Below are 27,817 nucleotides of genomic sequence, written 5' to 3'. Positions count from 1 at the left end.
AGTACAGTAGGGCTATGTTCCACATACAATGTATTATCTTAGCCATATAGTACCTTGCTTTTGATGAATAATATGTTATGCTTTGATATCAGACTACTATAAACAGCTTTGATATCAGACTACTGAAATGTAAGCACATATATTCACTAGTCCAAAAAAATGTAGTTCATATCTCAATTTAGTTTTTCAAAAACTTTATAAATCACTAAACCTTAATTACTGTCGTTTAGTAATGTTTACTTTCTATGCAATTGATCACTTCAATTACATAGTTAATTATCCCAAATCTCAAATGGAGAAGCTTCAATGTGAAACACAAAGAGATTAAATGCTGTGCTTAAAAAGTATGTCACGCAATGACAGCTGGGCAAAATTTCCAGGCCTCCTAATTCCCAGGCCTGTATTTCATTCATTAGACCAATAATCCCTTTGTGATCTGAAGTTCTAAAATGACCAGAGAATCACCTTCCCCCATGCACCCCATGTCCAGCACACACAAATTATTACATCCTTTAAGCTTTCAAGACTTTTTGCTCTTTCCAAGGCCATCAGTGGTACAAAAAGGAAATCTCACAGATATCTACAGCTTTAAAATATTATGGACCAGCTTTTGAAAACCTATTTTAAAAGGCTACTTTTGAAGTTTGCATTCTAACAAATAAACATACAAATTTTTTTTTGATTTTTTTCCCCCCCATCACATCAACACCATTATACGTGTTTACATATATGGTATAAAACAATATACAAACAACTTTTATAGACATAAAAAGTCAGGAATGCCTTTTACATGGATAGTTCTTGTCAATTCTAAAATCAGTGATAAGCTATTCCAGTAACACTTCTAATCTGTGTGATAGCAGTTCAATAGAATAAGTGAAACAAGCAGAAAGTTTAAACCGGCAGCAAAGTCAGAGGCATTTTTTAGATGCTTTGCTATGTTACTGAGTAAGAACCTAAAACACTAGCAGGGATTAAATATTGAGCCCACCTCTGAGGCAGTTTTAACATCTTCAAGTAGCTGAGCTGGTGTTATTTTGTTCTCCCTATACTGTTCAAAAAGGTAGTTCTGTCTTGCTCTCTTGATGATCTACAAAGCAGAAATACGGAAATATTCTTGTGAAGCAGAACAACAGTTATAGAAAGTGCAAATAAAATCTAATGCTATTAGATACAAAAAACTTTTCAGGATCCATACAAATTTAACAAGATGCAAGAATCACAAGCAGTAATACAACTTAAACACACCATATATAGTTAATTAGCTACCTCAACAGAATTAATTAGGCATGTCAACAACAGACAGTGAAAGAGGCAAATAAAATAAGTTATCTTTGTAAAATGTTTACTCTTCATGATTTATAACAGCACTCGTTTATGTATGAGTAGTTTGCTAGCACAGGAAGTCACAGAAATCAATGACTTTGTGTACAAAATACATATCAGTAAGTATATTATTCATCTTGGCTTTCCAAATAGCAATTGCACATGATTCTCTGACTTTCATGCACAAACTACAGTATTTTAGATTACAATTTAAACAGGTCTTACCTTATCATCAATATCTGTAATATTCATACAATAGAAAACATCAAATTTAAAATAATCCCTGAGGATTCTTCTCAGAATATCAAATGAGATGTATGATCTAAAAACAACAGCAACAAAAATTAGTATTAGTGTTTAGTGAATACCTCAAATATGTTTCTATTCCATGCAAAAACTACTTCAATATCAGTCAATAATTTTATAGCAGTTTCAACTCTCCCTCATCCTCTAGCAAGTTTTCCCTCACACAATGACAGAACATAATATGCTTCTAACCTTAAATCTTGATCATTGAGACTAACAAGACCATTGTCCAGTAATACACTTATCTAAATAAAGTACATTTTTCTCCTTAATCTTTGCTTACTTATTAGTGCTGTTACTACTTATATCAACTGCTGTTATTACTTTTATCAAAGTAAGCAACTACAGTACCTGGCATGTCCCATGTGAGAAGCATCATATACTGTTGGACCACAACAATACCATGTCACCTTTTTTCCATTCTGCGGCTGAAATATTTCCTTAATTGAAAGGGATGGTACAGTGAGTAGAAAGAATTGAAGACACATGCTCTCAGCCAAAAACACCACATTTGGAAAATCAGAACATGAAAAACATGGATTATATATACATATATATATTTTTTTTTATTAAAAAAAGCTTATTCCACTCCTAGTTTTACTATAAGAAAAGATCATCACTAGCATTTAAAAGAGAACATAAGCTGCCACACCCTGTTATCCGCACTCTTATCTATCCAGATATTAGATTACTAAGATTTGGATTAGGTAGGCCATTGTTCAAGCTGTGTTCATGAGGGAAGATCAGGCTTTCTTTTGCATTGAAAAAGGCTATACAGTATTGCCATTTCATATATTCTGCGATATTACATACTGTGTGACATTAGTATTCCTAGTATTTCCTCTCTTCCCCCAAAAACCTTCAGCCAAGGCCACAGGAAGTTTTACCACTCTGTATTACAATAATATAATTTGCAAGATTTTTTTTTGCTCAAGCGACATCTAAAGAAAGAAACTGTGGTTTTATTTTGTTCACACTGCCTATGCTTACGTGTTTTACAGTTGAACCACTGGCTATTTTACATGATGATAACTTGCTAATGCATGTTATATATTAAGCAATACACACATGCATACACACACCTGTATATTTATTGTGTATATTGTAGCACTTGCCTCACCAAACAGACTTGACTAATGCAGCATTTCTGGCACGTGCTTGTCAGAATCCCACAAAATAAACCCCAGAAACCTGTGTACTAATAAGGAAGACACTTAAGAAGCAAACATTTGATGACTCCTCTGTTTGCATTTTTAAGGAGATCCTCACTTTTCATTCATTTAGTCACCTTATTGCGAGTCAGGCTGTTGTAGAGGCAGAGTCTAGAATGTTTTGTCCCTTCAGGGGGAGTCCAGGGGGGCTGCATACGTTTGCCTTTACCTAGAGGAAAACCAATTTAAATAGAACTGAAAATATAAGTAGTTTTGCAGTATAACATTTACTTCTTATCACATCATTAAGTTAGTTCAAAAGAAAAAATATATATAATTACAGAAAACAACTCCAATTTAGTAATCCAAAATAATTCTGTTAGAGCTAAAGCCACTAAAAAGCCACTAAAAGATTTCAATCACTTATTTTCCGCCCTCTGCCTTGCCACACCTATTACCTTTGATTCGAGTAACAGGAAAGAAAAGGGTATAAAAGTGAGAGCGTGCAATTCAGTTAAAGCATTAACAAGAGCTTTGAAACTTAATAAAATATTAATAAAGTGCTATGGCAGTCCTGGGCTTTCTGCAATGCTGCCGACTGTATGTACTGTGATGGCATATAGATATCATACAAAGAATTTGCAAAAAAATCTCTGGAGACCAGACTTAATCTGTAGAGCCAATATTGACAGAGTTTGTGTACTTAGCATGAGAGGGAGAGGAGACCAAAAGGTTTAGAAAGAGCCTCAGCTTTTAATCATATGTGGTTGCTATGTACACAAGGCATTTCTGAGCACTCTCATTTACCACAAATACGCTCCAATTCATCAGCAGGTTAAATTTTGCCATTAAGGAGAACAGATAAAAATCTGGGTAATACCAGTGATAATATTCAAAGGAGATGGGAAGACCTGTAATTGCTGTTCTTTGGGGAATTTCAACATTTTGAAAACTGCCTTTGACCTAAATAGGAATAAAAGTTCGATACTTTTTAACTTGGTAGAAATTCATAAACAATGTTACACATACACAAACAGTGTAACACAAATTACAAAGCAACAGTAAACGGTTGTCAAAACAGAAAGTTTATATTTCAATACTACATTTCGAAGTATTTTTTGCAAATTTTTCATTTTTTCCTTTGGTGTTTTTCTGCATGAACATCACTGTGATAACTGTGTTCAGAAAAAATCTGATTTCAACAAATCAGTGTCCACAGAACTAAAAGGGTTTATTTTAATTCATCACAACCTTCATTCTAGAAGGCAGGACAGTAAGCCAAAGAACCACACTTCAAACACCGAAGACTCACTCAACATGGAACACACTGTATGTGGGTGGGTTTTGGATGCTTTTCAGTTTACTTTTGGGAAGGTGGCATGTCCCTTTTGTGCTGCTGCTTTCAGCTCTTCTACTCTGCTGCCAAACAGTCTGGGAAACTGCAGGCTTATTCTTGCATTTGTTTTCTTTTCAATTTTTAACACAATTGTTAAACGTGTTTTCAAAGAACACATGGGCATGTCATCTGTCAAAGAGTTGCAGTTTGCTATGCACAGGGCTGCTTGCAGCTGTAATGATGTTAAACTAATCATCACATTAACCTGGAATGGAAGCAAAACAGGAAATTCAAAGATACACCGAAGGTACCAGGCTAATACATATAGTACTGCCTTTAGGAATTCTCATGGTAGGCATTTTAACCACAATTAAAATATTATACAAACTATTTGTTTTGACAACAATATTGCCTTTCTGATCCTGTGTTTCAGGATGCTATTCATTAACTCTGTTTCCCTAATATCCTCATATGAAAATTTTTGACAGAAAACCTACAAGTAACATACAGTTCCATGGTATAAAAAAAAATTTAATCTCTTCCTCATCATACTTTTTTGAGTAACTGCCTAAATAAGAAAAAAAATGTAGAAAAGAACTTCATTTAATCTGCGTGCTACGGATCCACAGAAATATGTGTTTATTCTAAATAGTTTACTGTATGTTACTGACCAGAACAGTTCAAGTGCAGTAGCAGTCTATCCATAACACAGACCAAGGTATGGATTTGTTTACTCTTTGATTTACAAAGATTATACTGGTATGCTTAATTGTGGCTAATGCTTCCCTCAGGGAAGGAAGCCTGTGTGGGTTAGTCTAATAAAAGATAAGTCACTAAAGCTTTTTTTTCCTTACAACCACACTAAACACAAGGAAAAAAAAAAACAAGCTCACAACAACAACAAAAAAACAGGTAACTGACCCCTAAAGGTCTCAGTTTGTGAGTTAAGTGTCACATATATATATATAGATATGTATATATGTGCACATGTTCTATATATCCACATGGATACCAAGGGCAAAGTAAAGGCATGCTGTTTAGTCTGCTCAAAGGCATCCCTGCCCGCAGTAGTCTTCCCCTGGCTGAACTGAGGTTCATTTGCTCTAACCCATCTCTGGAGCTCTCAGATACATCCAAAAAAACACTGTTAATATATCCAAGGCCTAAGAAGCATGGTGGATCCATGCATTATTTCATCCTGAACATTGCAGAACACCATTTCAGGACTTCTGATAAATATGCACAGATCAGAAAATCAGAAAGCTAATGAGACAGCCCTTCAGAAAGAGAGACTTTACACTGCAGATTTTGTGGACAGGAAAAACTGAAGCCTTTTATCTGGTTGCCCCACCCTGATTCATGACAAACATTCTGCAGACAAATCGTAGTTAGTGGCGTTAAATCTGCTACCAGAGCCAGCAGTACAACTGCGATTCCTTCCCTGCTGGAAGGAAATCAATAACCAGCACAAACACATGCAGGCATACACAAAATCTACTCTCAGCAGTCTGATTTTAACTGCTGGTCTGCTAGGAACTGAGAACACACATGATGACACGTTGTAAGAAGATGGCATTGGAGTAATATTAGTCAACTGTCAGCCAAAATGACAAACACATTATGCATTCATTTACAGATATTGCAAGCACTATACAACAGCTCTGTGTTATTATTATTATTAATTATTCCATGACTCCCTGAGGAAGGCTCTCACTATAAAGTAATTAAGTTAGGCTAGCTCACTGGAAATCATGGCAGGAGTGATGCAGCTCCCAAAAATGCCAGCACCCATGCTTACTCAATGACCTAGATCAACCGGTTAGTATTTCCTGAAATCATCAGCAATCCCTAAATTACTAAGGTTAAAAAAAGAACCCCAAACATTCAAGTGTAAAGAACCCCCCAAAAATCAGTTTTAATAAAATAACCTTAAGAAGCAGCATGCAGTTTACTTTATTATGAATTTGTACATTATACGAGAACTATTTAGTTACTCCTGCAGGGAAAAAAAAGGTGGATTGAGAAAATCCTGACATTTTAGGGAACAAAGCAAAACCCACATATCCATTTACTATTCAGTAGCTAGCTTTTTAAAGAAAACACAAATAATCAAATTCTGTATATTGAAGAATTTTAGAATCAGATGTGGAAACAGAGCTGTAACATTTGAATAGTTCAGGATCCGAGTATTACACAGAAACAGTATGCAAGAAGAATTTCATGAGCTTGAATACAAGTGGATCATCAAATTGTAAAGTGTGCAAGAGTATAAAAGGGAACTTTTAGGACTGCTCAGCAACAAAAATCAATACAATGTCAGCTAGTCTATAGCCTGGCCACCAATTTCATATTACTCACTTGTTTGAAGTTTACAAGGGTCATTTTTTTCACTGCTGCCATCATAGATTGCTTCTATGTGTCTGTACCACCGGACAACATGGAAATACTGGTCCACAGGTGGCCCCGAAAACTTTCTGAATACCTCCACATCTGCATGTGAAAATGTGAACCCCTGGATATAACTACGAGTGCTCAGGTACTCGTTCAAAGCCTTCACCCTGGCTTCCTCTTCACTAATGCTCAGAATAAAACTGTAGCTGGAAGCTGTAAAGACAGAGGCACAGGACATTTGGTCAGCATTAAAAGAAGGAGATCCCATGACCAAAATATATCCTTATACTATACATCACCCCCTCCAAATTAGCTCTGGCAACTGACAAGAAATTTGAGGAAAATATTTTTAATACAAGACACTGAACAACTAGGTATTTCCTATTAATAGGATTATGTTCACACCATCGTAAGTTTTTTGGAGAAGTCTTTACAAAAGTATTACTGTAAGGACAAAAGCACGGGTTCTTTTCATGAAGGAATATTAGCTACTTGAAAATGGAGAAAAATCTCCATGCATAACAAATTTAACCAATCTGTTTTCCATGCTGCTAAAACACTCATCCAGCAAATATTTGCGTATAATTAATTTTATAAGTTGTGGATAGGCTGTGGATACTTTTCTACTGAGCTGAGCACATCCTGAAGTCTTTACAGGACTGGTGCAAATATGCAAGCTCCCAGCACCACACCAAGTTACTCCCACTTGCTCCAACAACTGCAAACACTTAAGCTGTTGCTGTATAACCCCACATTCCTCCTAGACCACCCTCTCTCCTCAGAGGCGTGAGTAACACTTAGAGAATACAATGAAGAAAAGGAACAGAAAAGATATTAGAACATGCTTCTCCCTCACAGTATTTTAACACCATGATTTATTTGGTACACAGGCAATGCAAGTTTAATTGCACCTCTTCTTTGCAAACGCAGGAATGTCTTCCTATGGAGGAAGCAGCCAAAGGGTTCTGGTAGGGATGCTCACAGTAATAGCATGCCTTGAGCAAGTCAGTGGGTACAAGGACTAACACTGGTGTTTCCCTACGGTGATTCAACATTTGTAACTCCGTTGATGTTCAAAGCAAAGTAAACATTAAACCAATGTCCTGCTTGGATAGTCAGCCAAGAGAGTAATTTAAGACATAGTCAAGGACATAGCGCAATAATGTGAGAGGCAGTATCAGAACACCTGTCCCTGCTCCCAAAACCCATAAGGAACCACTGTTACAAGTGCTGCTTCTTGCATTGGTATACACCTTTTTCTGCACAAGTAGTTCCCAAAGGACTGGAGGTGCTCTTGGAAAGGGAAGGATGAACAGGGACAAGGGAAGAGATGGTTAGGAGAGGGTGTGAGGAAATGCATAATTGAAAAGTTTTTACAAATGCATGCCAATATCATCAGTTAGGACTTTATGAGCAGCCCATTTCCCATATTGAAATCAATTATTAAAACATCCTAGTAAAAATTGAACAGCTGCTCTCAAGGAGAACAGGAACTCAGATAACAGGGAAATGGCAGCTAGATAGCAAGTACATTTGTGTTTGACTCTTGAGCATTAGTAAGTTCAAGTGGCACACCACTTTGGAGGCCAGCAGAACTAATAAATGGTCAGTGACAGAAAAAATAAAATCAAAGGTCACAAAAGATATTTAAAATTTATACACAAGTGCCAAGTCAGATTTATGTAAGTTCTCAATCCTTCTTAAGGGCTATCCATGCAATTGTTCGTTAAAAATAAGGAATAAAGAGTAAATAATGGTTCACAGCTAGACCTTATGGGCCAGTCTTACCCAGCTGAATAGGATTCAGCTTTGGCTCACATAGTTAAATTTTACTATAAACTGTTCAGGTTCCTAAATATTTACTGATGTTTATCATTACAGGACTTCACGTGTTTACACACATAAAACAGTTTGAAATAGTTATGTTCATTAACTATGGAACCCTAAGACATAAGTGAATTTTGCATCCATGAATCATATGAGGGAAAAGCCCCCCCACACCTCCCCAAATACTGAAGGAATAATCCATGCAGAAATGAAACTGTATCTCAAAGAAAAGATCTTTAAAGAGCAGTTGCAAGGAAAGCAACACTCCACTGGCAAAGTATTACTAGGGTTATTATGACCATTAATCATACACCAGGCTGCTAATGGGAAGCAACTCAGTGTATCTGAAACAACGTAAGTGCTTTCCAACCACATCTATAAACCGATCTAAAAGGGAAGTTGTACAAACTAACACACAAATAAAACAAAGATGACAGAACCTATACATGCTACTTTTAGTGAGGAGAGGTAGCAAACACTGCCTGTGATTGTTGGTACCAGTTCAGCTCTGATAAGCAGGGCAGACAAAATTACTTTGAACACTCTTGGCGTATGCATTAATACTTGAAATTATACAGTTTGACGTTATGTCTCAGTGTAAGAGCAGCAGACTTTAAAGTGCAACACATCAAAGAAACCAGTTAGCCCAGGGGACCTCATAGGAGGATGTTTTTTTGTTGAGATGGATCACTGACTCAAATTCATCCCAAACTCCCCGCCTGTGATTACACGCCAGGCAAGAGCCGCACAGCACGAGCACACCTGGGCAGATGTTGGAGGGTTTTTCAGGGCACTGCAGCAGCTGGGCCACAGCAGCCTCAAGCTCCCAGCAAGCTTTCTGCACAAATACGAGTTCCCCACGCTGGTTTCTGAGGCTGCACTGAGCTCCAAACTTCCTCTTCTAAACCAATGGCTGCTTTTCAAACCATGACTAGCATACAGCTAGAGGGGTTGTACTCAGCTACACTCCAGTCAGATTGAGAGATACAAGCACATCTGCTGTGTTAGAAAAAGTGCTGAGTGATCAGTGCCAATACGAGCATCCCATTTCAATATATAGAGAACAAAATCATTCCCACTGCTGGCATTCATGTGAGTAGCTCCGACTTGGACTGAACTAACAGGACAAAAACTCTTCTCCTGAACCACAGGGCATTCTCCTGGGAAGAAAGAATGAATACAGTAACACTATATTTGGAAGGCAACAAACCACAGGGAAGTAGTGTCACTTCTTTATGTGAAAGAACTCAGTCAAAATTATCTTTATATAGAAGTTTGTTCCAGTTTCATTGATATCACTATTAAAAACAGTAGTAGTAAATCCGCAGAAGCTTTTTTTCCTGTGATTTACATCCTGCACCCTCAATTCCTGCCCGTGAGTCTCACAGTACCTTTAATTCATAACACACTCTCACTGAAGAAATTTCCTGGTGTCTCTTAAATGCTTCATCCCCTCTCCCCATACACTTCAGTATCTCCAGCCTCTCTTATATCTCCAACCCACCTTTGCTCAGTCTGCCAACTGCATGCAAAGAGGCATCCCACTGTTGAATTTAATGATTACCAATCGATGGATTCAAAAGCTACTGAGGGAGAAGGGTCAGTGAACCATATAGGACCAAGTCTCCTAACCTGCCTGCTTTAGGAAACTAGGCTAAAAATCAGCCTCTCTCTTGAATCATCCTTTTTTCTTTTCTCCTAAAACAAAAATTACAGTTGCTGCTACTCAACAGCATTAGGAAGCATCTTCCTGACAGCAAAAAAAGCAGGAGTACTACAGAGCTGTTGCATAACGCTGGTTGTTAACTAATGTGAATGGAATGATCCGAAGACACCAAGACATCACTCAAGAGCAGCTCCATTCAGAAAACAAGCACCGAGCATGAGTCTTGGAGAGGCAGCAAAATAACCTTCAAAAATCCCAAGAATGAATATTATTAATGTGACACTCTCCCAGCATTAAAAAGTTGTTTCCAAAAAATTCCACTGTAGACATTAATACAGTTCTCATACAGTAATTACTGGTGCACAGTTTGGACAATATAATTTGTCACACATTCTTCCTTATATATACAGAATGCTTTGTTGACTGCTGGAGGACACTAGGAATTTGTCTGGAAGACTGCAGCAACACGCAGACTCAAAGGCATAAAATTGTTTGTGCATTTTATTTGTATATAAAACAGCTTTCAAAGTTGACGATGTGAAACCTACACAATATCAAATTTGATGGAAATTGTTCAGTTTTATTAACCTGAAAATGAAAAGGAAAACATGTTCTTCCAAAGCTCTATGTTCCTTGAAGGAGTTGACAGCAGAGTAAATACAAAAAAGCCATAAAGCAAGCAGTAAGCTAGATTAAATAAAAACAGGGAGTTACTTTGCTTCAGGGAAAAATTAGTCTTCCTGGGCATCCCTGAACCTGCTAACCTTGTCAGTCATACTTTGAAGTCAACTGAAATGTTCTGGGATTTCTGCAGACACATTCTCTGAGGAAAACCCTTAGGCTTTTCTGAATATTTCTTTTCCAACTGGGCTTTCGCAAAACAAAACAATTAATAAGAGATATCCGTAACGTGTCAATATTACTGTGGTCTTACATTGGGGAGTAGATTATGGCTCAAAACTGGAAAGACAAAAACAGGGCTTTTCAAGACTCACGCAGTGGGATCAAGAGGCTTTTAGCAGAACTAGGATTTTTAAGATGGGAGTAGCCTACCACAGAAGAGCTTCTCAGCCCTGTTCACTTCAGCCCCCCTAGTTCCACTTTCATTTTTCCCAAACTGAAACCAAATGTAATAGTTGCAATACAATGGCTACTTGCCCATTAACAAGTTTAACTAAAATGTTTCTTACAAAGTACCCCTGAACTGAGCCTTTGGTGTCCTCCCACTACTGCCCCTTAAACAAAATAAGGAAGATACATCTGAAGAAGACAGTCCTTTGAAAAATTTAAGTGTTTTTGGACTCCCTTACACAGGAACATTACCTGTGATAAGCTGAGAGGAAAATAACTTCCAGCAATAAAGAAAAGGGGACAAAATCTTTGAATCTACAGATCCTTAACTGGAATGACAAAATTTCTAAACCCTTACACACCATAATGGTATTTCACACTTGTACGACTGGTACGCCAAGTTCCCATTTGCTACAGTAGTGCCAAAAATTACAGGACTACCCCAGCCCTCCTTCCATATGGAAGGCAGCGCAACCCATCATTAAAACACGGTCACAAAAAAAACTCTGGAAAAAGCCAAAGTTCAGAGCCGAGTTCAGGGTAGAACAGGCAGAGATAAGGAAAGAGAACAGCGGGTGAAGAGGACAGGTGCCGGGAAGCCCCAGTGCCGGCCGGCAGCAGGCGACCCCCGCCTCAGGGAGCCCGCGCTGAGGGGGCAGCCCCGCGCGCCCCTCCCCAGCCCCGCCGCCATTTCGCGCCCCGCCACCCCCCGCCGGCCGCCATTTTGCACCCCCGAGCGCCATCACCCCAGGGCAAACGCCCCCCCCCCCCCGCCCGGCGCGTGACGTCACGGCGCCCACCTGACGCCCTGACAGAGGCCGGCCGTGACATCACCCCACCGTCAGGGCGCCGTGACAGCCCCGGCGGACGCTTCCCCGCGCCTCACCGGGACCCGCGGCTCCGGCCCCGCGCCTTACCCGGCTCAGCCGCGGCCGCTGCCATCCCGCCGCCGCCTCCTCCTCCTCTCGCTGACGAGCTGATGCAACAGCGTGCCCGGAAACGGTGCCCCGCCCCGCCCCGCCCGCTCTACGTTACTTCCGACCGCCTCCCCGCCGTCACCACAGCAACGGCAGCCGCCACCTCAAGCCGTGCCGTCGCCTCGCCTCGCCCGCCGCCATTTTAGCCCCTGAGGCGGCCCCTCAGCGCCCGCCGCCCCCCTCAGCGCCCGCCGCCCCCCTCAGCGCCCGCCGCCCCCCTCAGCGCCCGCCACAGCTTTTTCTTTTACAGCCTTTTTATTTCAGTGCTTTGAACAGAACGCTTCTTCGCATACCGCGTGCTCTCACCACAAACAAAATGCGATTACTTCGTAAACAAAAACGCAGTTCTGTCAAAAACAACATCAGGCGCTCTGTTCTCACAAAGAGCACCCGGGTCCATACAGCACACGAAGGAAGGGTCCTTCTTCACAGCCTCATGAAGGAAAGGCAAACTAAAGCTTCTTACTCCCAATTTGCCATCCAATGCTTGAGTTTCACATAGTACAACTCAAAAAAGCACCTTAGTCAATGTTGCAAACGGAGCCTGTGTCACGATTAGGCATCGACTGTTAAATCGCTTCTGACTCCCTGGAGGAAGGTGAGGGCATCACGTCCACACTGCCACTTCTATGAGCAGTTTTTGGCATCCTTAATTATAGGAAGTTTGTAGACATATATATATGTACAGGAGCATTTTTTAAGTTCATTGAAAATGTTAATCTGTAGCTACTATTTTACTTATAATGTTATTACTTGTTAAAGTGTTCATTACATTATCATAAGCCTTGATATCTAGATACCTTAACTCATCCAGTAACTTTATAATAGATTGTTTCTCTCCCAGTGTGTTTCTCCAGATGAGAAGCATCTGGTAAGATTGTTCTTCTGTGTCATTAGGCCAGTCATAAATAATTTTATCAATATCATTTTCTTTCAGGTGAGTTCTCATAAGACGCCTCCATTTTTTCACTGGTACTTCATTTATGAAAGCCCAAAAGCTATCTCTCAGTTCTGGGGAGAGAAAAAAAAACACATCCGTTTAGGTTCTAAAATAGATTTTTTTCCACAGATAATATACACATTTTCCAATTACTTTTTAGCAAATACATGTACAGACCAAACAGTAACAGCAAGGCTAGGTTTGGTACTTAAGAAGCAGAACGACAAATAGGTTCCCTATTTATCTTAAGAAGCTGAAGATACCACTCTACATATCTCAAAAGTAGTCTCTTCAGATGAAATACCATTCAGTAAAGGTGGTTTTTGGGGACTGTATGTTTCTGCTTACTGTTAATAAGGCTACTCAACAGTAGCCTTTAACCACCTCACTCAGCTAACAGTACAGGTTTGCCACAGCAAGACCAGCATTAGCAAAGCCCATCACTTGGCCATTTCAGCACGTCAACATACTAGTTACTAGTACACATACATGGCTTTGATGCAGTCTTTCATTTAGCAGAAATTTGACAGAAAGACTTCCTGTTCTGACCTACACCTCAGTCATTAAGGCAGTATCCCAGTGCTGCACCACAGACTTGTTTAAAACACGCAAACAAATTCTGTACCCCACTTATTCTTAAAAGCATAACTGCATTACGCTGCCAGAAAAGACATACTTTAAAGTAGATCAATCCATCATCACAATGATTGAAACTTTTCTTAAATGCAGTACTAATCCTGTTTCAGTGTATTTTACAATTAACTGAAAGCCTTATATCTTTAAGCAATAGTCGCAGTCACTCTAAACTATTGCTTAAGTAAAGTCAACAAGAAAAAAAAAAATCAAAGTACTGACCGTTTATAGGATGCTTACCTTTTTGAGAGAGATCTTTAACAATTATTTGATATTTTTGTTTTTGTACCTGTAATACAAAGTTGGACCATTACTTCTAGCATGCCAGAACACTTAATTCACTTAGAAGTTATTCCTGAGCTATTTGATAGCTTGCTTTCACAATACACATGCCAATAACGGGATGGGTCAGATTTTACAGTACAGCTGAAAATGAGCATGCTGAAAACAGCTGTGCTACTAGCTTGTAAGTGAAGCAACAAGACAATGTATTTGGTGCTATTGCTAAAGAATGGCTTCTGGGTCAATATTGAACGTGAAGATGAGAGAGGCACAGCAGATTAAATGATGGACTGAAGTCTGCTTTCCCAAGATATCACTCTCCATGTGTTCTATGATATCTTTAAGACAAAGGTTCCTCTTTCTTATCATCCTGCCATCTATTACTCAAGGAATAGGTAAGAATTCACATTACACATATCAGAGAACATATGATGAGATTTCCCCCCCCCCCCCAACTCACCGAATGATTTGCTGGCATCCTACCACTCAATCCTTTAGATTGTGCATTCTGGTAAAAAGCAGGATTCTGCCCAGTTTTTGCAGATAATGAAGTGTCCAAAGTGATCTTCTTCCAACAATCTTGTATGGAACACCTCAAATTCTGCAGGATTGTGCCCCTCCCAGAAGGCACAACACTGTTTTCCTCTGGTGATTGGCATTTTACGTTCAAATTAACACTAGCTTGTTCTTGGTCCTCTGGACTCTTAACAGAGTTTTCACCATCTGGGTTGGCTGCATTATTTGCAATTTTCACTTCTGATAAAATTAGGCTTTCAGTACTACCCTCAGATGCCTGTAAAGAAAAAGAAAATTATTTGGGAGATATTTTATAGGTAGGTCTTCAAAAACAGTTTAGGTGAAGGAAACGGAATACTTGAAATCACCAGATGTCAAAGAAATAATAGAGCTGCTGATTTGTCAAAGTGAAAAACATATAGAAGCCACAACTTTCAAATGGTTTTGAAGCCTAAACCTTCATCTTGCTGGCTGTTCTGCTCCCACCAGGCTACGTGGTAAGGCTCACAGGCTACCTCCACAACAAACGAAAATTTTTTCCTCAGGTTTTCACTGTCATTCATTAGTGCTTGCAGTATCTCTGGGTCTGGAAATACATACTCCTCCTAAGGCAGGAAGGAATTAAGTTGCCATCAGCCGAGCTGACCTAGCAGCCTGCTAACAGTGACCTCAAGCCTGTTCTTGTATGAAGGCTGATGCTCTCAGAGCTTTTGCTGAGCTGATAGGGCATTATCAGTTCCATGTAAGAGTATGAGCTTGGGTTTGTTTGTTGTTGTTTTTGCTGAATTATTTTTCCTCAACTTCACACAATCAACTCTGTTCAAAGTAAGTACTGGAGCACACTACATAGCTTTAGAGAGGGAAGCATCATTTCCAGTATTATCAATACATTAAATAAGCCTATGCCATGAAGTTCACCTCAGGCTGATGGTGACCCACGAAGAACAGTACAAGTATGAAGCAGATGAGGATATATCTAGCATATCAGCTTATGCTGAAAGTGGAAAGTTTTAGGCAGCTTTTTTATTGTTATTTATTTTTACAAGTAGAAAGTGAGGGCAAGTATTGACTGTTTCTCCCATATGACTTCAGTTTAAGGTGCATTTCCTGCATAAGCCCATGTGATTTCTGTTTGCACAAGGTCAATGACCCGTATGTGACATCAGCATGTCACCCGCATGTGTAGGCAGGGATGTGACACTACCCCACTCAGCACACATAGTTATACACCATTCTCCTTGAATTCACTTTGAGGGTGCAAACAGGTTAAACAAGCTGCTTCTATTTGTACAGGACAGTTCTTAATTAGGTAACCTAGTGACTGAAGGTTTAGAGCATGGCTAATGAAACTGATCAATTTTGGAAGGAAATAATGTAGAAGCAACATATTTACAATATATATATTTTTTATAGCAGTGTAAGTTCACTGGTACTTCTTTGGAAGGACAGCATGCTGGTGCCAAAATAACTGGTCTCAGTAACATATCAGAATGCAACTCTCCAAATAACCTTTGTTAGAGTAGCACAAGTACACAGGTATTACAACTTAAGTTCATGATAGTATTTCGTGATAGTATTATTTCAGAGCTAAATGTCACCATGCACCATTCATGATTATATTATTATTCTACTACAGTTTATTCAAAATGTTATGTCTGCCTATTCCTATGCTACACCACTTTGACCAGGTTTTCTGTCATGTTCCTTCATCAGCTTCTATGAATATATGAAACACTGCGAATCTGGCCAGGGTGTGGGAAGAGAGACAACCCAACAAAACCCAGTGGACGATTCAGATATTTGAGCCACTTATGGACCTTAAAAAAAGAGAAAAGTTTAAGGTAATGTTTTTAACTGATCTTTCAGCACCATTCCTTCAGTTTTCAACTATGACAGTTAAAACACATTCAATTGCTTGAACTATTTTACTGGTAAGTTAGATGAGCTCATGCACAGAGTACTACTTGCTTTGGGTGAGGGACAAGGAAAGTAGCAGGGGGAAGGATGTGCTGCATGTGCTATGAGAACACTTTGGATCCTTAAAGATTTCTCATCTTCAAAATCTATTTTAGAGCTTGATGCTATGCATGGTTAACTACACTAGTCAGAAGATCAAGCTCATTTCTGCCTTGCTGAGCAGTTAGGAGTATAACTTCTAAATAGAAAAGCTAAATACAAGAGTACTTAACTAGTCTAGCTTCCTCTTGCTAAATACAAGACTAGCAATAGTAGAATAGTTCAGTTGGAATGGACCTACAAAGATGATGGAAGTCCAACTGCCTGACCACTTCAGGGGTGACCCAAGAAGCTGGAGCATATTAAGAGTGTTGTTGACCATGTGTAACTGTAAGATTCTAAAACAGTCTTTGACCACAAGAGGCCAGGGTAAAACTAGCTTTAACAGTGGAACATGTGTCAGCAGCCAGCCTTGGCATGGTAAACACTTTTCAGGATATACTTCTGAACCAGCATTCTCTGAGCCCTGATTGCCTTGACTTATGGGACTGTCTGTGATCAAGACATTAGGCTACAAGGTCCTGGTCTGTAGCTTGAGATGTCAGTTTAAAGGCAGGACACTTAGTCACTTTGTCCGCTGGATCAAGAGAAGTAATCTTATGGATTGGTGTTGTAGCTTTCCTTGCATTTTGTATGAAACATCACACAGGAAATTGATAGCTGTCATTCCCTGGGGATTATAAGCCTGAAGCAGCAGAGAACTAGTTGAATCAAGGCACCACTTGGCAACAGTTTGAAATGAAAGCTGGTGCTTCATCTCAGTTTTTCCACTTTCAAAACATCCTGGCCACAGGCTCTGTAATGTTTTCAATGCAAGTACTAGGGAGGCCAACTCCACTGGATGCATACCAGTAAAGAGTGCATGAGGCCCTATATGAATCAGGGCTTGTTACATTTCAGGAACACACCCTACCAGACATCTACAGCAAGACAAGAATTAAAAGCTGTGTAACAGGGAAAATTAATAGTGCTTTAGTTGCACAAAGCTTTGAGATAAAATGGTGTACCTATTATATACTTACCAGGCCTTTTTCTACTTTGTCAGGTGAAGTGGCTGAAAAATAAGAGTAACATTAGGAGACTTACTAGGAATTGCTGCAAATTAAATTTCATACAAGACTTACATAGAGTAGAACTTCTTTACACAAATCAAAAGGTCCACTACAAGCCATTTAGTTCCTTGAAGTGTCCAAAGTTACTACCCCTAGCTTCCACCTACAGTGGAAGCTACACCTACACTGTGCCTTCACACAGGCAAACTGTAAAATATAGACATCAAGATGCAGTTTGGATTTTAAGCCCCTCTCTCAAAAGAAAGAAATCCCAATTCCCGCACCCCCCCCCCCCCCCAGCCTATGCTTCTTAGCATTGTCATGGGCTGTTGCAATACAAAATGAGGCAGAAAGTTTGACTGCAATACATGCAGTAAGTCATGATCTGAATTTCAAAGGTAAACTTTGTTCAAAATTGCTTCCAATATCATCTAACTAAGATAGTTGCAAAAAGTTTAATATGCAGTAATGTAAAAAAAGTATTTCTCAGCAGAAGATATTCATCCTCACTAGAAAAAACAACTATGTGCATTCATATAGGGCTAACCAACCTAACATTCACATTAAGAGGCTGGAATGATGCAAGGGCAGTGCTGTATTGAAAAAAATTCTACAGCCAAACACAATGAGTGAAAAATCAATGATCTAATTAGTTGATACTTCTTGTCCCATGCCTGATCTCATGCACAGGGTTTTCCTCGCTATTTGCCAATACAATGCAAGGAGATGGGGGGGAGGGGAGGACTTCCTTTTAAGGACCCTATGCTAGTCTTTGAGGCCAGGGCATCCGTTCAGTTAAAGTTTATTCATTTTATTTACTGAACAAAACTGGTCTCCATTTCACTCAAGTTACTTAATTGAATCACACGCTAAACAAGTGGGAGCTTATCTATTAAAGAGATCCCCTATAGAGTAACACTGAAAGAATAGCCTTAGTGCATGCTCTGCCTCGTTCTGGAAAGTTCATGGGTAGTAATCAAGCAGAATTACCTTTATCACATCTCAGCTTTTTAATTATAAACACCACCACCACCAAAACAACAACCACCAAAATAATTGCAGTAATCCAAAGAGATGTGTTTCCTGCAAAGAAAAAGGAATAAAATCAGTGCCTGAAATACTGAAGCAGTCCCCACATATGACATTCTGAAGTACAATTCTTCCCTGCCACCTGATAGAACAACCTAAACTCCACACTAGTATAAGGACCCAGCTAGCCTGTCCTAGAAAAGGCACTGGGACTATCAACTGACCTGAATCCAAGGACTGGCTTGCAGTACACATTGTTATCCCAGTAGCAGTGGGGAATTCTGTACAGAGCTGCAAAGCAAGCTCTACAAGGCTTTCAAAAGAAATATTTAAGTGGAAAACATATGCGAAGGATGGCAGATTGATGTGCTATAGTGTTGATAGGGCTCATTCCTTCCTTTTCTAGTCAGCAGAAGAGGAAAGTCACTACACACAGCTTCTCAGACATGCTAAACATTAATGAAATGTTTGTAGTGGTCCTAACTTTTAACAGTGAGGATGTTGCAACTTTGAAAACCCTGGCAATACGTATAGCTTTTCACCAAGGTAGGTGCTCTTTTGCTTGAAGTGAAGTTTAAGATGGTTTGTCTTTCCCAACCCCTTCAAGAACTTGTCTCTATCAAGTAATTCCCAGACCAACATACAGAAACTCCTAAGTATGCTACAGAGGAAGTTCAAACCACTGTTTTTGCAGACCATTTCTGTGTTATTAGCCAGAATTCATACACCCAACAGACCAAGCCAAGTGGTATTTATGTTCCAGACCTTGATCAGGTAACCCACATCCTAGGTCCATCGTAGCATTGCAATTCTGCACAATTTCCTTCCCTTCTGGACACCTGAAGTGGATGGCAAAACAGTTGTATCAACATTTCTAGAGTGATGTACTAAACCTGTTTGTGTTCACGCAGAGCTTAGAGACACAAACAGAACATGCATAAACAGATTTGTTAGAACTGCACCTTTTAAATAACCCAATACCTTGTAAGATTAAGTAAAAGCAAAAGGCTAACATACATAAGCTGTTTAAGTGGAGCAAAAAAAACCACAACCAAACACCAACAACACATGTAGTGGATGCATTATTCATGCGTAGTGAGTTTTCTTCAACAAGTGGCTCTACCTCCTGAAGTTTTGCAGTGGCTGCTACAATGCTTATTCAGCTGTGAATGTGGGGAAATACTAATCTGAAGACACAAAACATGTAAGCACACAGACATAAGCAACAAGCACAGTGGAACCAAAAATCTGTATCATCTGGGTCTCAGCCTCATGTATTTTGACATCTAGAATTTAGATGAATGAATAATGCTATTTGTCTTCGAGGGAATTATTCAGTCTAAGTGGTGTGGTAGGTATTAACACACATTGGGCCACAGCTCTGAAGTTCACTAGAAAGAAAAGAATTGCTTATGTTCATTATTGAACTTACGTTTTACTGCATCTTTGACATATTTCACAGCCCTCAGCAGGGCAGAAGTATCCTTGTTTGCATTGGCATTCAGTGTCACGCGTGAGAGTACAGGCTCTCAAAGTTATTTGGTCTAAAATTTAAAAAATGAGTATAAAAGTTGTAGCTCTATACAACTGTGCTTAAGTTATACCCTGGCCATAAAGGCAACATTTTTCCCCAACTTTGTTATTCTCAACAACCAGAAGTGCAAAAAAAAGAGCACCAGGCTTTCTGCATTAAATTAAGGGCACAAGGGTTAAGGTTTCACTGAAACTGTGGTACCGTCTTTGCACTGTCTGCACAGCAAGCATTCTTCCAAGCCATTTGCATGAGCAGTATAATCTTCCCCTTCAGTGCAAGAGATACATCTTCCTTTTGAGTGTGGAGTACTGCAGTGCTGAGCAACATAAGTACCTGTGGAAGAGGAGAATCGGCAGAAGCAGCACTCTCAAGGGATTGTGTAACATACAAATTACCACAGCAGGATGTTACAATATAAAACCATTTTGGTCAAAGTCCAACCCTTCCTTGCAAGCAAGCAGCACATCACACGGGAGCTTGTGTGACACAGCATGGCCAGGAGGCACACCTGAGCTTACTGCTCAGACAAGTGGCAGTGGCAAAGAAGGCAGCCAGGCAGGCCTGCACTGGGACACACCATGGAGCACACAGGATTCACTGCAGCAGCTCAGTGTCACTTGTTCAGCCAGCACCACCTCGCTGGAAGGGATGTATGACAGGCATGGAGAGAATTGCTTGTACAAAAAAAAAAGTGTAACAAGAAGATCTCTTCTCCTTCATCTGAAGGCTCTTCAAATACACCAGATAGCCTTGTGATACTACCCAAGGGTAGTGCACTTCTTGGCACAAAACTGAGTTAACTGCACACATTGAGCAAGGCAGGGAGAGCACAGCAAAGCAAAGTTCCACATACAGAAATCAGAATTCCCCTGGGCTCACTGACTATTGTTAAGAAAACGAACACAAAAAGCAACCCGACTTTGAACACTTCATCCCCAACAGCGGGCAGAGACTTTCTGAACTGCTGCCAAGATATTGCTCCCAGTCATTACGTGTTACGCAAAAAGCTCTCGCTTAAAATGGAGTCCAGCACCAAGAAGCCATCACAGCATCAGCTGGGCTTAAAATTCCACCAGCTGGAATGTAACAACAATAATGAATCACCTCAGATGGGGAATATGGAGACTGTCCAAAGTCTTACCTGCTGGGCACAAGACACAGCAGAGACCTTTGTGCAAGTATTCCCCCTCTCCACAGTCCTCTGCTCTGTTTCCAGACATTATCAACAGTGTAACCTACAGCAAAGACAGACAGGTGTTTAAGTGATTCAACCTGCCAGGACAGGATAGCAATCTTGGGGAGATGTTCCTGTAAAGACTTGAAAACATATTCAGGAGTTCATGGGAAGCCACAAAGGAAACCCAAACTAATTTCTGTTAAGTGTGCTGTTCACAGCAGTAATTACAATCACAAAGGATGGGTTAGAGCAGCACCACACGGTTCCAGAGCAGCAGCTGAAACGTTTTAGGAAACTATTGCCCAAGTCCCCCACCTCCATTTTAACTTTCTTCTTTTCACTAACTCACTACAAGCAAACTCCAGAGACCGAGGTTTCTGCCTGGTGCAAGGGATTTGTTCCACTCACCCTCGGCCTATCTTTAACTTAGAAGGGTCGAAGTCTGCCTTAAAGGAAGAAAATAAAAAGGATACGCCCAAGGAGTTTTCACACGGCATTTCTCACTGGCTCTAACCTTCCTCAGAAGGCAAGTGAATGAGTCATCGACAACAAGAAGCAGCCACCTTACCCTAACTACAGGACCACCAGGAAAAAAACAAACTTTTTTTTTAAAAAAAATGAAAAAGGAAAAGAATCCTGTGCGACTACAGTAGCACGAAGCGCCGAGGAGGGGCGGCCCCGGGCCGTGGTGGCACCCGGGCACAACGCGTTTGGGCCCGGGGACGGCAGCAGGAGGGAAGCGGCTCCGCTTCTTCCCCGTAAGCGTCGGATTTAAAGGTCGCCCTCCCGCAGCTCCGCTCTTCCTACTTTCTCCTCGCGGGACACCCAAAGCCTGCCCCGTAACGGTGGGGTTCACAAAACCACCCTCTTGGCAAGCGGGACGGCGGAGCTCTTCGGGCTGGCTGGCTCCCCCAAACCTTCCCCCGACGGAGAGCAGAGCCGCGACCCGGTGCGCGCCGCGACCCGGTGCGCACCCCGGCCCCGTTCGCCTCCCCAGGCTTAGGAGCGCTTTGCGAACTCCCCCGTACCCTCAGCAAGCACGAAGTAAAAGCGAGGTCCCAGATGAACTGCTGGAAGCGAACGCGGAAAACCGCACGGGGCAGGACGCCCGGCTCCCCAAGAAGGAAGATTTCCACCCCCCAATACACCCCAAAAGGAGAGAGCTGAGGGCCAGGTCCCTCACTCACCAGCAGTCCCATCACCCTGCCTCCCATCGCGGCGCCCAGCACTTCCTCGCCGCGCTCCCGCTGCTCACCCGGAGGAGGAGGTGGTGCCACCGCCCCTTTATCCGCCCCGGGGCGAGCCGCCCCCGCTCCGCCCCGCCGCCTGCCCGCCGGGAAGCGGCTCCGGTGCTCCGCTTTTCCACCCGTGTGCCGAAGCGCTGATTTGCAACGGCAAGAGGGCAGCCAGGTAGCACGGAAGGGACTGGCCCCAATGCGAGCAAAGTGAGGAAAAGAGGGTAGAGCGGTAGTACGTATCCTGGTGGCGTGCTTCATACCGACTGGGAGCAAGAGGAAACTTTAGGAAACGGCTCAGCTCCTGGCTTTCCACCCAAAGCTCACGTCTGGCTGCTAAAGGGCTACTTGCTGACCACAAAAAGGAGGGCAGAAGGAGAATTTTTCAAAAAAGCGCACAAACTGGCTGCATAACCAGGTTTTCTTACTCCCCCAGAGTTCTCATTTTTTTCAACAGCAGGTATTGCTCCGAGAGAGATAGCAACAGCCATTATTTTCTTCAAGAATAGTTTTCATCCTCCTCATGCACATAACTGGCATGTAGGAACATTCACCTCCTGATGTTGAAATTGGATTAATAGCACAAGGATGCATGGAATTTTCCTTTTGGGATTATTTTTAATCCCTTGCGGCAGTGGCAGTAAATGTTGGATACTTCTGTTCTTCTGATGCATAATTAGTTTATATAGGTTAATAGTTTCTTTCATTGAACTGCTCCTCTCTTGGTAATGTTTGTTTTATTTGACTGCAGTAATAAGTCCTAGTAAAATCCCTGTGGGTGCAGAGTTTTGTAAAATGGAAAGGATCCAAAGAATTTTAAACATTCACCTAGTAATGGCTTCCTGTTCAGCACTACTTTTTTTTTTTTTAGTAACTATGTTCTCAAACCCAGAATATATGACATACCTGACATGTAAATACCCCCACAGAAGAGGAGAGGATCCTTGCAGTAACTTGAATACATGGTCCCAAAGGGGGGCATGTCTGACAAGGAAGGCTGTGCTGACAGGCCAGAGATGTGCTGACTTGCTGAAGCATTTAAAGTGAGATTTAGGCAGGAAATTAGTAGACATGTTTGCACAACTTTAGGAGCAAACATTTTTAAGGCCCATACGGGACTTTGTGTAGCCAAACAAGTCTTAGGAACGACTGGGCATTCTTCCCTAGGTAAAGGCCAGGGGACCCACTCCTACCAAGTTTTAAAGTGCATATAGTGCGCGTCAGACTTCCTCAGAAAAAGGAATGGACAGGATGCTGTGCTTCAAAAAGGCATCCGATCTGGACTGAAAATGTTGACATTCTTCAAGGATGAAGAATCCTTTGTTTCTCTTGAGACTTTTTGCTAATAATGAAATCACTCTCACTTCTTACAGCTTGTGATTTGTTTCTTACAAGAACGTCATCTTCTGGGCGCTGGCTTGTATCCTGTCCATGACAGAGAGCTGTGGTTTTCTCTCCACACAGCTATCCCCTATTATCAAGCCACCCCCTTCACGTAAAGGTTTTCTAACTCTTAAGGCAAGTCTGTACATTTATGTGTGACAAGTGAAAGTCATGCACCGTCACAGGCAACCACTTCTACTTTTAGGAAGTCACTATAATTAAAAGACACGGACAGCTCGAGCCAGATGCTTAACCATGTACCAACATGCTATTGCTATTCCAAATTACTGCGTATATCTGAGATTCTTGCAGGCCTATTCCTGTAGTGGTTTTTTTTCCTCTAAAAAGCATGACCTAAGAGTGGTTTGCTTGTAAAATGCTGTAAAACACAAAACCATGGTCAAACACAAATAATCTCTCAGACAAACTGCCATTGAAAGTTGTGTGTAGTTTTATTTCAACATATCAAGCACAAACAGATTTCCCCTACTTGGGGAATATGACGAGGAATGTAGTTAAAAATTTGGAAACATTTACATTGAAAGATAGCCCAGACTGGCACCACCACTAAGTATTTTAAGGCTGTATATATAGCAGTACTTACCACTTGGAACTAGAACGGCTTAGTATTGTCTGCAGTCTACAGGAAATATTGCAAATCTTTAAAAAATGGTGTAAGGAAGACTATTAACAGATTTGAACAATGCAGTGGCACAATCCTTCCTCCCTTCTGACCTTTGACAATAAAAGTGCCTACGACCAAACACATGTACACCCATATTGCTCCTGTCCTTCTCACCTATTCTGGGGCAGTGATTCCTTTCTACAATACTTGTGTGTGGTATTATAAAACAGCCATATAGCAAATAATAACAATAACAGTAAGTGACCGGGTTCTACGAATAGGTTTGTCTGATGTGACACTTCATGGGCCCAGTCCAGGACGCCAATCAGCTCTGTAAAGGTATAAGGAGCTTTCACTGAACACTTCCTGTTTCCTGAAAAGGAATGGTGCTAAGAAGTCACACATATTTACAGTTCATCTGAAATGGAAAACAAAACATCCTGAGGTCCCGTTCTGTGTGTGTGTGCTGACAAAACAAATTATGACCTAATATCCTGGGGGGTGGATTTTTTGGACCAAGTGTGCTACCTCACTTAATTAAATGCAGCCAGACAGGCACTGTGAACATCAGTTCTTTACAGCTCCCCAACTACACTCCCTCTCTCACAGAGCTATAAACCACGCCGGTGTGGCTTTTCCAAAATGCTGGCATGTTTACCATTTTGGGGGTACCAATACTGTTGGGTAATTATTAATTGCATCAGAAAAGGACAAGACATAGAAAACAAATTGCACAATTAAAGCTACATTTGGCTTCAGCATTAAGGCCCATACAGGTTAAGAGGTCCTTGAAGATGTACATGTAAAAGGCAAAAATGACATAATCTGCAGGAACAAAGTTCCTAGGTCCCTTTTCCACCTGTCTTTCAACTTTCTTCCGCCTCTGCCGCGTTGGTTCTAAAGTGCTTTGGTGCCTCGCTGGGCTCCTTGCGCAAGTGGCCCCCCCTCCTGCAGCCAGTAATTGTTATTGCTGCCAAACGTAGTGGTTTTATTTGAAGACATAATTAATGAATAGTTGACACGTAAGAAAGATGCAAAGGAGAAACCAGCAGCGAGAGTCCAGGAGGAAGCTTTCAGAAGAGACCTTCCTGTGGAAGGATTTTTTGTTCAATGCGCTGAGGTTTCTGGAAAAGAAAGCGATATGTTTATTTGTGTGTTTGAGGGAGTGGCCAACACCCAGAGCCCCAGAGTTTCCACACAAACAGGGATCCCATGACTTCTGAGGCACCATAATGGGTATGGCACTGTGCCCCACAGACTCTCCTCCCCTCTTTTTAACAGAAAAATGAGTACTTCTGGGTGCTGCTGGAACAAGCAAAGCACAATAGCTGGCATGAGAAGATGTAAGGGCACAAAAACCTCTTTCCCCAGCACCCATTCACAAATGTATGTCCTAACCTTCCCAAATGCAAGAACCAGCCCTGGACATCTCAAAGAGCAACAGAGAAGAGCTAAAATCATGTCACCAATTCCTCCAGCTTCCAGAAACGGTGGGCCTAGTATGTGATCCTGCTCCACCGATGCCTCTGTAGGGCCGGATAATATGCCTCACGCCTTAAGGAATCAGCGGGGCTCCCTGGATTGGATGTAGCAGCTAATACCTCCCCTGCCCTCCCCAAAGGAGTCTACAGTGCAGAGCACCTTAACAGCAGTTGGTTAAGCATCTGTGTTCACCATTTCCCTCAGCTGGCAACTAGCAATTTACACAAGAAGAGGGAATGTAGTGCTTTTCACCCCGTGGAGCTCAGTATTCAGACCATGTGCCTAAGTCTCTGCAGCAAACTGAGCAAATTCAGAACATACCCAATGGCTGATAAGAAGGGAGATCCATGCCTTCTTGCATAGCAGTTTTCTTTATAGCCAGCACTCTGCCCAACCCCTCCCAGCTCCTGCAGCTGTTTTGCAGTTGGGAGGGCCAGGAAATATGTAACACGCTGAGGTGATACTTTTTGCCCCCATAAAGAGAGTCTTAAGCGGAAGAGATTACTGTTTCAAGTAAGGGTTGGTTTTGCCTTTCTGATGCATAACCTATTAAGGTTACCTATTGAAGCAGTTGTTCACTGCACCCCTGCAGCTGATAAGGACGCTCCAAAGGCCACAGCGGAAGACTTAAATGCCACAGGTTATTTTTAGTCCATTAAGATAATTGCTTTGATGAGGGAAAATGGTTACCTGTGTATGTCCTGTTGGGCTCTCTGTAGGGATAAGACAGCTGAATGAATTTCCTTCAGGTGATTCATTTCTTTCCCACACTGAGTGCACAGACTTCCAAACCCTGCGGCAAAATATTAACGGACATTATGTTTTACATCACCATCTCTGGTGGCAGTGATGAAACATAAACCAGGTTCACCCAGCAAGTAGCTGACTGTGATCAAATTGTCACAGCATGGGGGGACACTTTCAGGAGGAAACATGGGGAAAAGGAGACAGGTGGCAGAATCTTCCACCTTGAGGACAGAGGTCAATGGACGGGGTCCTGTGACATTAGTCTGGGGCCCCTTCTCAGCTGTCACGAAACTCTTTTTACAGCAGTTAAGGGGAGGGGGATGGAGTGCTCACATCTGCTTCCATCTCTGAAATATTCAAGGTTACCTGCATCCAAGGCTGAGAAAAGGGAATGAGAAATTAAACCTGTTTCCCATCTATTGGAATTTCATTGTATTTTCCCAACCTATTTTTTCCAGGAGTTGGGAAGCCCTTGTCAGTATAGACAGCATAAAGTAGAAAGAGGAGTGCATAAGGAAAGTACAAAAGCAGAACATTCTCTTTATTTGCCCATGGGCAATGGGCTTGCACCAGGCTGGGAAATGTCCAAGGAATGCTCAAGGAATAAGGTACCGAAGGAGGACAAGAATAGAAAGTCCGGCCCAATGATATCTAAATACTTGCCATCATCATCTGACAGCTCCTGTACGGATTCTGGTGTTGAACAGCTGCTCTCTGTATTCTGGCTGTGGTTGGATGGCTGATCACTGGTTTTGCGGCGTCTGCAGTCTTTGGCAGATCTCTGAATAAAACAGGGATTAAAAGAGATTCAGTCACTATCAAACTGAAGACTCTTCTGTTTGAACAGTATCATGTAAGGTGCTGAGGAATATCTGTGAGGTTGCGAAGTTTGATTGCTTTTTCAGCAGCTCCTAGTAGTTGGACTCCTGGCAGCTAGTTACGGATATCAAAAGCTCGTTAAGTGTATTATACACATGCCCCATACAAAGGCATTTCCTCAAATTATAACATCCTTAAGAAACCCATACAAATTATTTTTGTCTTAGCTACAACTGACACATACTAGTGATGAATTTTATAGTTCTTTCACTGAGTCATATACCCACCAAACAGAT

At 41.3% G+C, this 27,817-nt stretch overlaps 3 protein-coding genes across 9 annotated transcripts in view; all 3 read right to left on the bottom strand.

Moving 5' to 3' along the window:
• CARS1 (cysteinyl-tRNA synthetase 1) overlaps positions 1-12,109 on the bottom strand; it is a 34,292-nt gene extending 22,183 nt beyond the window's left edge. Inside the window, exons 1-6 of one of the 2 annotated variants that reach the window (XM_080595141.1) lie at positions 11,992-12,109; positions 6,478-6,723; positions 2,921-3,012; positions 1,984-2,072; positions 1,552-1,648; positions 992-1,090 (exon numbers count right to left, since the gene is read on the bottom strand). In XM_080595141.1, the coding sequence (XP_080451267.1) occupies positions 992-1,090; positions 1,552-1,648; positions 1,984-2,072; positions 2,921-3,012; positions 6,478-6,723; positions 11,992-12,016 (648 nt within the window). In that variant the 5' untranslated portion in view covers positions 12,017-12,109. The remainder of the gene's footprint in view (positions 1-991; positions 1,091-1,551; positions 1,649-1,983; positions 2,073-2,920; positions 3,013-6,477; positions 6,724-11,991) is intronic. The other variant, XM_080595142.1, reaches the window with a different exon arrangement.
• A 178-nt stretch (positions 12,110-12,287) lies between these two features.
• On the bottom strand, positions 12,288-22,760 carry LOC308196324 (uncharacterized protein). Its single transcript, XM_080595189.1, has 10 exons — positions 22,418-22,760; positions 21,195-21,288; positions 20,255-20,386; positions 19,952-20,063; positions 19,285-19,358; positions 18,481-18,573; positions 17,461-17,492; positions 14,367-14,699; positions 13,865-13,913; positions 12,288-13,062 (listed from the first exon to the last, which is right to left on the bottom strand). Exons 1-10 carry the CDS (start codon positions 22,724-22,726, stop codon positions 12,767-12,769), a joined length of 1,524 nt encoding a protein of 507 aa, XP_080451315.1. The 5' UTR covers positions 22,727-22,760; the 3' UTR covers positions 12,288-12,766.
• Positions 22,761-24,276: 1,516 nt separating this feature from the next.
• Positions 24,277-27,817, bottom strand: part of OSBPL5 (oxysterol binding protein like 5) — a 204,592-nt gene continuing 201,051 nt past the window's right edge. For all 6 annotated transcript variants that reach the window (XM_080595138.1, XM_080595135.1, XM_080595134.1 and 3 more), the window contains 3 exons: positions 27,366-27,483; positions 26,646-26,748; positions 24,277-25,597 (listed from right to left, as the gene is read on the bottom strand). In XM_080595138.1, coding sequence (XP_080451264.1) covers positions 25,462-25,597; positions 26,646-26,748; positions 27,366-27,483 — 357 coding nt within the window. In that variant the 3' untranslated portion in view covers positions 24,277-25,461. The remainder of the gene's footprint in view (positions 25,598-26,645; positions 26,749-27,365; positions 27,484-27,817) is intronic.

Source organism: Anser brachyrhynchus (genome assembly GCF_964034855.1).
Source record: "Anser brachyrhynchus genome assembly, chromosome: 5".
In the NCBI taxonomy this organism is placed as follows: domain Eukaryota; kingdom Metazoa; phylum Chordata; class Aves; order Anseriformes; family Anatidae; genus Anser; species Anser brachyrhynchus.
The sequence above is the reverse complement of the archived record's forward strand: the minus strand, read 5'-3'. Positions and strand labels throughout refer to the sequence as shown.